Source organism: Equus przewalskii, chromosome 26, assembly GCF_037783145.1.
Source record: "Equus przewalskii isolate Varuska chromosome 26, EquPr2, whole genome shotgun sequence".
Taxonomy (NCBI): domain Eukaryota; kingdom Metazoa; phylum Chordata; class Mammalia; order Perissodactyla; family Equidae; genus Equus; species Equus przewalskii.
This window is the reverse complement of record NC_091856.1, coordinates 26,651,179-26,661,967: the sequence shown is the minus strand read 5'-3', so window position 1 is coordinate 26,661,967 and position 10,789 is coordinate 26,651,179. Positions and strand designations below refer to the sequence as shown.

At 37.5% G+C, this 10,789-nt stretch overlaps 2 protein-coding genes across 2 annotated transcripts; both read right to left on the bottom strand.

Annotated features, from left to right (window-relative positions):
• Positions 1-766: 766 nt before the first annotated feature.
• Positions 767-1,699, bottom strand: LOC103555911 (olfactory receptor 1f45-like). Its single transcript, XM_008527719.1, has one exon. The coding sequence runs from the start codon at positions 1,697-1,699 to the stop codon at positions 767-769; it is 933 nt and encodes a 310-aa protein (XP_008525941.1).
• Positions 1,700-8,406: 6,707 nt separating this feature from the next.
• On the bottom strand, positions 8,407-10,544 carry LOC103555910 (olfactory receptor 1J4-like). Its single transcript, XM_008527718.2, has one exon. The coding sequence runs from the start codon at positions 9,764-9,766 to the stop codon at positions 8,822-8,824; it is 945 nt and encodes a 314-aa protein (XP_008525940.1). The 5' UTR covers positions 9,767-10,544; the 3' UTR covers positions 8,407-8,821.
• Between the last annotated feature and the right edge of the window lie 245 nt (positions 10,545-10,789).

Sequence of the window (10,789 nt, the reverse complement as noted above, 5' to 3'; positions counted from 1 at the left end):
AAATAAAGAAAACAGAACTCAGAGAGAAAGAATGTTCCTCGTCACCTAATGTGAAAGTGGTAGACTTGGTTCTGACCTGTAATTTCTGATTTTAAGTCTTGAGTTCTTATCACTAAAACACTAAATATTATTAGAACTGGGTATATGGGTGTTGGGGCATAGACTAACACAATTCAATCATTTCATTTTATAACTGGGGAAGCCAAAGCTCGGAGACATTAAGTGATCATACAGCTGTCACATAGTTCATTAGTGGCAAAGCCAGCACTGGAACCCAGGACTTGAAGCCCCACTCTTACTCTTCTATAGAACACTGTCTGTTGAAGTGTAGAGTATCAGATTATTTCCTCCGTATTTCATTCTACTAGACATAATGGATCCTATATTCTTGGGCTAGAGATATCTTTCATAGTTCCTTATAATTTGAGCTAAACAAAAATTGAGACTTTCATTTTCCTTTTATATGTATACAAGACCCCCACCTGTGAGCTTCTCTTAGGCATCCAGTGAGAATAAGTGAGAACCATTCTGAGAGTGGGTAGTAAACTACTCAGGGCATGGGCACTTCATGAAGATGCTAAGAGGATGCTTATATCACTGGTTCCCTCCCTGTCCTAGATGTCAATCTATTCTTTGGAATATAAACATGAGAAAAGGAGAAGTCTCAGGTTCAGGGAAGCTACAGCAGCTGGGCTCTCAAAGGGCCAATTTTCAACTCTCAGCTCTGAGTCCTGAAGACAGGACCCTAAGGTCCTGAGAAAGAGTGTTAGAGTGTTTTTCTTCTCAGTAGTTTTCCCAGTGCCTCTTTCATGTCCCTGTTTCTCAAGCTGTAGATGAAGGGGTTCAGCATGGGGGTCACCACTGTATACATTACTGAGAAGAATCTGTCCTTTCCACCCGAGGAGGATGATGGAGGACACAAATAGACCCCAATAGCTGTGCTGTAAAACAGAGAGACCACAGAGAGGTGGGAGGTGCAGTTAGAGAAGGCCTTTTGCTTACCTTTTGGGGAATCAATTCTCAGGATAGCCAATGCAATGTAAAAGTAAGACATAAGGATGCAGACAAAGGGTCCAATTAACAATGTTCCTGCCACAAGGATGAGCATCAGGTCATTGACATAAGTACTGGAGCAGGCCAGCTTCAGGAGTGGGACCAGATCACAGAAGAAGTGGGGGATGATACTGGGGCCACAGAAGGAAAGCCTGGTCACTAGGAGAGTATGCACTAGGGCATGGAAGGTAGTGACCAGCCATGACCCAGCCACCAACAGGACACAGCGTTGGTAGTTCATGGTCATGGTGTATTGGAGGGGGTAGCTGATGGCCATATAGCGATCAAGTGCCATCACAGCCAAGAGAAAATTGTCCAGATCTGCAAATAGGCCAAAGAAATAGAGCTGTGTCAGGCACCCACCATAAGAAATCAGTTTACTTCCTGAGCCAATATTGTCTAACATCTTGGGAATTACTGTAGAGATAAAACCAATGTCAGAGAAGGACAGGTTGGCCAGAAAAAGGTACATGGGAGTGTGTAGGTGCACATCAGAGCCAATGGCCAGGATAATGAACAGGTTTCCCACCACGGTGACCAGGTACATGCCTAAAAAGAGCACAAACAGGAGAAGTTGCTGCTTTGGCCACTCAGAGAGGCCCACGAGAAGAAATTCATAGGTGCTGGTCTGGTTTCTTCCGTCCATGTCTGGAATTCCATATGAAATAAATTTTATTACAATAGAAATAGCAGAAAAGTAAAATAATGCTGTGTTGAAATTACTTCGAACCCCTGTTTAAAAAAAATTCTGTTTTGGTAAAGCATGAATTTATAATTATGCATGTTAAAAAAACCTGTTTGGATCAGACTATTTGTAAAGATATAAATTGATATATAAAGATACTCGATCAGATATCTAAGGCTCCTTCAAACCATTTCAGCTACCCCCATGGAACGTGGCAGGTACTATGTAAAAGTGTGCTCTGCGTTGCACACATTCTATTGGTATACACTGTTTTTTTTTCACTGAATAATAATATAATTAAGTAAATAAAGTTTTACTTAATTAAAAATTAAAGTTAAATTAATATTATGTAATAATATGTAATAATTATAATTATAAATAGAATGTTATATGATTAAAAAATTTTTAAGGTAAAATTTCAGAACGTGTGTTTTATGATTCCATTTTTGTAAAATTAAAATGTAAATGTTTGTATATGAGTAAGAACACTGTCTGAAGGAACGAGTGCTAAAGGTCAATAGTAGTTACTTCTGGGAAGTGAATGTGGGTTGGAAGGTTGTGGGTGCCAACTTCTTGCACTACTCAGATTTTTGCCAGCACATATTATCTTTGTAATTAAAAGACTATTTTTAAAGTCTGATGGATGTGACTGGTTGAATTAATCCAAGCGATCATCCAGAAGCCAACATGGAGATTTCAGGAGACCCAAGTTAACCACAGTGTAATCTCTGACAAGCAAGTAGGAGGACAAAAATCAAATGCCTTTGACCCTGTTTGAACAAAAAAATGTTATGGATCAAGATTTTTCACCATATCTACTGCATTTAGGCCCCTTTTAATGTTCCCAGGTTTCCCAAAGAAAAGGCTGTAGGAAGTGCATAAAATACTGCTCCAACTTCCCCCCACATGGTTTGTAATTACTTGTGCTTTTTCTCTGACAACATTGATGCTCTCACTTACAGGGGCTTCTCCACCTAGTTTGGAACCTCTTCTTCCTGCCCCTGGGATTTAAAAACCTGAGTTTTAGACTATCTATTCCAGTTCCTGGGCCCTTTTTGCTCTAAAAAGTCTTCCTTACATTTATTTATTAGATTCATATATTGCAAACCTGATTAGAAGGCGTCAAATCCTTAGTTTGCCCTCAAAACTACAATTTAATTTGTTTCTAGAACTTTTATGGAAGAGGAGGTCTTGAGACCTGAATATATTTATTTTCCATAGCAGCCATAGGCAGGATACCCTAGAAATCTCGTAAGTGGGTAATACTGGACATTAAGTTAATCCAACCCATGGCCCTGGCTCTGACTCAATGAAAAAGTCAGAGGAATAATAATAGCCGACATTGGCTGAGCACTAGCCATGTGCCAGCCTCTGGATTCTCTTAGGTGACAACCCTGTGCAGCAGTGCCATGAATAGCTTTATTTTAAAGATGTGGAAACTGAGGCTCGGGGCAGTTAAGAAGCTTGCTGAAGGTCACACATTTAGGATTTGAAGTAAAATTTGTCTTAGTCAAAAGCCTAAGTTCTTAGTTCTGCTATGCCGCTTTCAATATTCACCAAACCACTTTTTCTGATCTAGTTCAGCATCCTGCACATTTCAATAAGGAGAAAGTTCACCCTCAGAGAACTCATTCCTTCCTTCCTTCACTCACCCCAACTTTATTGACATATAATTGAAAAATAAAAATTGTATGTGTTTGAGGTGTACAATGTGACGTTTTAATATTACACACATTGTAAAATGGTTACCACAATCAAATGAACACACCCATCACCTTGTGAAGTTTAAATATCCATTCAATTTGGCAGTTACACTTCTCACGGCAAATGAGGATATTAAAATATTTGGCTTATGGATCAATCTTTTGTGTGTGACTGAGGTGAATGAGTCTGCTTCAACCCAATCCAATGCTTGGATAAGACCCAGTTTCTATATTCACAAAGCTAATGACCTTGGACCATGGTTTTTACTGAGAGATCCAGACTCTTTGCTTTCTGGTATCTCTATCTTCTCTACCCCCCAAGCAACTGCGTCCAGATTCATGAGCTTAGCAAATAGCAGGAAGTACAGAGATATATTTTGTTATATTTGTTCAATTTTATCACCTTTACAGTAAGAGTGAGAATAAATGTACATTGATTCCAGTTGGCTCTTTTCTTGTTCAAAGGCTTTAGGAATCTCATTATTTAATAGAAACATACAGCCCGCTATAAACAGTTACACTGGTTCCAAATGTAAAATGTACAAAGATGAATTAGTTTATTCTGGGCAAATAAACTAATAAAACTTGAAATAAGTGACTTCGGGAAAAAGATGTGTCCTTTGGTTTCAACTTTATTGTTATGACAGGTGATCTAACACCCTGGCCAGTGTATCTAAGCTGGAGGAGTATATCACCGCTACGTGGGGAGCATTTCCTGTATCCTCCTCAAAATCTAATCCCCACTGTCTCTAGACACTTAAAACCACTGCATTAGACTCAATTATTTGTTTCTGAGGAGAATATTTAGGTTGCATAGAGTAAAGGAAAAAAAAATGTTTAGTTTGCACTAAGAAAATCTTGATTCACCTTATGTAACAAACCTAAAATATGGCTTTGAATAATTCATTGAACTTCTCTGAACCTTAGCTTCCATCTCTGTAAAGGATAACTGAATCTATGTCATAGGCTGTTGTGATGCTCCTTATCGCCATCAGGAGAATGTCCAAGCTGTTTCTTATCATGACATAATCAGCCCCTCATGATTCTGTCTCCATCTGTCTATCCAAGGACACTTCCCCTTCCTGCCATGCCACCCCACATTCTCACCCATGAAACCGTTCACAGTCCTCAAACAACTCATCATGTCCTGCCTGCATGCTTTTGCTACTTATCTATTCCACCTTTCTGGATGTTTTCCTCCTCCTCCCCAGCCATCAAGAGCTCAGGTGTCAATAGCTGAAAATATTTTACATCCTCCTGTGGGAGTTCATTGCCTTATCCTCTGTGCTCCCATAGCCTTTTATATGGGTCTCTGGTAGAACACTTGACATATTGCCTTATGATTAATTGCTTATCCCTATTAGACTCTGTGTCCCTCAATGCTAGGGACTCATTTTTCATCTTGTTTTTTCTTAGTATATACTTGGTAATCATCTATTGAATAAAATAGTGGACAAATAGGCAATAAAATGATTTTTAAAGCTATGATGAAACTGTATGGTATTATTATTTAGCCACTAGCATTGCCTTTACTTATAGAGATAGTTAATAAAACGATGACCCTTACGTGAATATCTTAAGCTGCCTATGATGCATTTTAGTACCGAGAATGTGTTCAAAATTGTTTCTGAAAATGAAAAGAAGTATTGTGGATGTTGAATTCGTAAGTCTAATAAACTGAATATTTTCACAAACACTGAATGCATGGGTTGTTTATATTGTACATTTGAACTAAATATTGTTTTGTTTTAATTTAAACAGAAAGCAGGGGAAATTAATGCTTGCCATTCAGATTTAATATGAGCAGATCTGCTCACGGGTCTCAATATGTTCCTTTGTGCCCCTTCTCAATGCTGAGAAATAATCCCCGAAATCTCTTGCTTTTCTATATTTAAAAAAATCCAACCTGACCTGATATGCTCCATCCACACGTCAAACCCCTCTCAGGAGTATATGGAGATTTCAGGAAACTGTGATTTCAGGGTTCAGGGGGTTAGGTTTGTAACCTGAAGAAATAGTTCTCTGGATCAAAGCTACCAAGCCACTCTACACTTTAGGGACGAAAGGATGTTAAGCCATCTAACACAACTCTTTATTTTATGAATGAGAAAACAGAATCTCAAAGAGCTGCTCTAATCAGTCCAAGTTCAGCACTACAACTGATACCAAAAACAGGATTCCTGAACCTATTTTCAGTGGACAATTCTGCTTCTCTTGACTGACTGAGAAGAGGTAAGTGTGGCCAATGACTTACGGTCAGTCTTGAGTCGGGTCAAGAGGTGCTCCTCATTTCTTCATGTTAAGATAGAAATTTGACTCTTCTGCTCTCATTTCTCACTTGTAAAGAGTAGAGAAGCCATATTTTAAGGTCAGATGAAAAGACAGCATCTTACCTGCTATTTAAGACAGAAGGGATCACTGGTATATGGACCCCTCATCTGCTCTTAGGAAGGAGAAATGAGAACAGGCCATCTCAGATGTTGAGTCAGCCAGACTGATTAGGAATCCAGGAAAAAAGAGATTATCTACATGCAGTTTCTGGCACAATCCCCAGAGCTCCCTGCTGGAAGTTGCAGAGACGTCTGGGATTATCAGTCTCTAAAGTATTCATTTTGGGCAAAATCTTTGTTCATTGCCCAAGCCCAGTCCTCAAACTCTAAATGAACTTCTCTGTGACTTTGTGAAGTTTGCTTATCCCCTTGGACTTTGTCTTTCTCAGGTAAATAAGTCAGAAAACAAAACGTTCTCTCACAATAGAAATCTTAGCGTTAACACTTTTGTCATGCTAGGGTGTGTGAAGTTGTTTGTCATCGTTTTACTTTGCATTTTCCTGATCCTTAAGGATGTTGAGCATATTTTCATGCACTTACTGGCCATTCTTATATCTTCCATTTATGAAGAATCTTCCATTTTTATTGGATTGATTCTCTTTTGATAATGACATGTAGGAATTTTTAATTCATGTATTCTGGATATGAATCCTTCATCTGCTATATATAGTGAATATTTTCTCTAGTCTGTGAACTTGATTTTTTTAAAGTGTCTTTTGATAGACAGAAGATTTTAATTTAGATGAAGTCCAATTACACATTTTTTTCTTTTTTGGATAATATTTTATGTGGGCTGTTTATGAAATATATTTAACTCAAAGTTGTGAAGATATTCTTCAACATTTTCTTCTAGGAGCTTTAAAACTTAGATTTTACAATATAAATTTTTTTTTCAATTAACCAGGTAAATGTAGGTCTATGTCTGGACTCTGTTATGTTTCAATAATTTATTGTCTATCTTCATGCAAATATTGCACTATTTTGCATATTGTAGCTTTAACTTTTGCATATTGTATCTTTAGTAAGTTTAAAATCTCTTACTGTCCTTTTAATGTTTCTATTACTTTTGATGATATCCTCTTTGCCATTTCTGAAAGTATGATTTTTGTTCTCTCCTTTAAACTCAATCCGTCTTGCTAGGGGTTTGTTAATTTTAGTAATCTTTTCAAAAGATCAATTTTGGTTTAGTTGGTGTTTTCTCTATGATATACTTAATTTTATTTTATTGTTTTCCCATTTGTCTTTATTATTTTCTTCCTTCTATTTTCTGTGGGTTTAAATTCCTTTTATTTTCTTACCTACTTGATGCAGAAGCATATACCTTTGATTTTTCACTTTTTTCTTTCATATGTATTTAAAGATAGAAATTTTCTCTCAAACATTCTATTAGTTGCATCTTACAAATTTTGTATGTTATATTTTTATTACTGTCAGTTTTTTAATATTTTCTAATTTCATTGATATTTGTTATTTGGACTATTTAGAAATGTCTGTCTTTATTTCCAAATAATTGGTGATTTACTGTTTATTTTTGTTATTGTTCTGTTGAATTCCATTGTTCTTAAAGATCATACTTTGTGTTATTTCAATTCTTTGAAGTTTATTCAGGCTATTGTGTAAACCATCATGTAGTCATTCTTGTTATATATTTCATGAGCAAAAAATAAAAGCATATCCTTCAGTTGTCAAGTGCATGGTCTATTGTGGTGAATGTTCCATGTGGGCCTGAAAGAAATGTATGTTTTGACCTTGTTGCTTTTAGTGTTCAATAATTGCCAATTAGGTCAGGCTGGTTAATAGTGATGTAAAAATCTTCATATCCCTGTTGATTATCTACTTGTCATGTCAGTTACCAATGTTGATTATCTACTTGTCATGTCAGTTACCAAGAGAGAGATGTTAAAATCTCCAATCATGTATTTGTCTATATGGCCTTTTAGTTGTCAATTTTGGCTTCATGTGTTTTGGAGCTCAGTTTTTAGGTTCATACACATTTAGGGTTGTTTTGTCTTCTTTATTATCTCTGAAGAAGATATACACATGGCCAATAAGTACATGAAAAGATGCTCAACATCATTCGTCACTAGAGAACTAAAAGTCAAAACCACAATGAGACACCACTTCATACCTCTACGATGACAAAAATCAAAAAGAAGGACAATATCAAGTGTTGGTGAGGATGTGGAGAAGTTGGAACCCTTATACATACATGGTTAAAATGTAAAATTGTGTGGCTAATTTGGAAAACAGATTGGTAGTTCCTCAAAAGGTTAAATATAGAGTTACATATAACCCCACGAAGTTCAATCTTAGATATATATCAAATAGAAATGAAAAACTTGCACATAAATGTTCCTAGCAGGATTATTCATAATAGCCAAAAAAATTAGAAGCAATCCAATGTCTATCAACTGAGGAATGGATAAATAAAATGTAGTCAATCCATATAAGGAAATACTATTTGGCAATGAAAAGGAATGCAGTACTGATGCATGCTACAGCTTTTTAATTTAAGGATGACAGTTGTTACCAAGCTGTTTTATATGTTCAATGACAACCCAAGCACCATAACAACAGTTTTGTTTTGTTTGTGTCAGGCAGAATCTATAATTTGAATGGAAATGCAAAGGGAAAATATAGTCAAGATAACTTTTATTAGGTCATTTGATTTATGAAAAAGACAGTACTTCAGTGGGGAAAGAATGCAATTTTTAGTAAATTCTTATGTATCTATTGGATATCCATATGGGAAAAATTAATCTGGGTCCATATCTTAAAACATACACAAAAGTCTCACAGGCTTGCAGTGAACATCACAGTGTTATGGAAGGGTTTAGAATTTCACTTAATACATACAGAAGCGTTAATACACAGAATTCAGAGAGCAAGTGGGGGAAAATACAAGAATTAAGTGAAGAAAAAGATGAGAGGAAACTTAAAATGAAACTGGGAGAAGAATGGTGTCAGTGATAAGAGTTGTCTAAGTTACAACTATTTTAAAGGACACGTATTTTATTGCCCCCATCAGTGCCCCTGACAGTGCAATTGAATTAACGACACCAAGGGATGTTCTCGGTCCTGAAAATTTTCTGAAAAGCATGCTTCATATCCTTATTCCTCAGGCTGTAGATGAATGGGTTCAGCATGGGTGTGACCACCATGTACATCAAAGAAGCAATCATGTCCTTATCTTTGGAGCTGCCTGATGAGGGGAAATAATAAACACCTGCAATTGTCCCATAGTATAAAAACACTACAAAGAGGTGGGAGCCACATGTAGACAAAGCTTTAGAGACTCTTTTTAAGGAGGGGAGCTTCAGGATGATGAGTGCCATGCGGATATATGAGCCTAAGATAACACTCAACGGCAGGATGAAGATCAATCCTCCTTCAGTGAGGATGAGAAGTTCATTGAGGGAGGTGTCTGAGCAGGAGGACTTGAGCACAACAGCAAGATCACAAAAGAAGTGGGGGATGGTAGTCCCTGCACAGAAGGATAACTGGTCAACGAAGAGGGTGTGCAACAGGGCTTGAGCACAAGAGGAGACCCAGCATCCAGCCACTAGGATGATACAGAGCTCATTCCTCATGATGGTGGTGTAGTGGAGAGGGTGACAGATGGCCACATATCTGTCATATGCCATCACTGCAAGAAGAAAGCTGTCAAGGCAACCAAAGAATATAAAGAAATAGACCTGTAAAATGCACTCTGCATATGTGATAGATTGACATTGAATCTGCATGTTTATCAGCATCTTAGGGACAGTGATAGATGAAAAGGAAATGTCAGAGAAGGCTAGATGGCTGAGGAAGAAGTACATGGGAGTGTGGAGGCAAGAGTCCAGCCTGATGAGCAGGATGATAAGCAGGTTCCCCAGCACTGTGGTCAGGTACATGCATAGAAATAAGGCAAAGAACAGGCCCTGCTGCTCTGGTGGGATGCGGAGCCCCAGGAGGAGGAACTCAGACACTCTGCTCTGGTTCTCAGGCCTCATATTGTGCTTTTAGATACTGGGGATAGAGAAGAGTTACAAATATTGGAAAAGATGATAGGGAAACATTCCATAATGTAATTTTCTGAGAAAACAATGAATTTTTAACCATATTCCTATTAATTTCTCACAGCTGTGGATGCACGCATATTCCCTCTATTGCAGTCTGGCTCCAGGAAAACATCACGCCCAAAATCAGCCAAGACCTCATTGCACAGAAGCAAGAGGGTGTTAACTGTTTTATTCAACCATTATTTATTGAACATTGAGCCTGAAAACAGCCCTCTGCTAAGGACTGAGAATGGAGCAGTGGACAAGAAAAGCAAGATCATTCTCTTCTATGAGTATATTTTTAATGAGAAGACTGGGATAATTTGTGACTCTGAGACAGAGCTGCCTATAATAGTTCACTATGGCAGAAATAGTAGATGAGCCTCTGCAAACCAGTACCAGTTGTTTCCGCCTTAAAGTAACATGAGACTCCAGTGCTGAGGCGGTGTTGTTGGAGTGTTGTCACACTCCTCCTGTGAACCTGGCCAGCTCTCTTTGACCTACAGCTTTAAACTCATGGTCACTCTAGAAGTGGGAGGTCATCTAAAGCTGCTTGATGCCAGAATAGCTCCCAAAGCAGAATAGTCCACGAACTGTCTTTCAAAATAGTGGGGTACGTTGTGGGGCTTATATTCTGTGCTGGGTACTATGCTAAGGGATTTACATGCATTTCCTAATTAAATCCATGAACAAGATAAAAATCTTCATTGCTGTGCTAAGAAGTAGTGTTGTCTTCCCATTGAAGCTGTCTGAAAATAGAAACATAAATGTTATAAATTCCATAGGCATACAACAGTAGCTGTCAGAGATGGAAATGCATACATATCCATATACATATAAGGGAATATATGTATATATATGTATATTTATATACACACATTTATGATGTGGATATATGCATACGTATATACATATAGATGGAATATATATAAAGATATATATTGTGTATAAATATTCCTGTATATATCAATATAG

Bases quoted from the DNA above. Each gene is read 5' to 3' on its own strand.
- LOC103555911 (XM_008527719.1), bottom strand. From the start codon at position 1,699: ATGGACGGAAGAAACCAGACCAGCACCTATGAATTTCTTCTCGTGGGC.
- LOC103555910 (XM_008527718.2), bottom strand. From the start codon at position 9,766: ATGAGGCCTGAGAACCAGAGCAGAGTGTCTGAGTTCCTCCTCCTGGGG.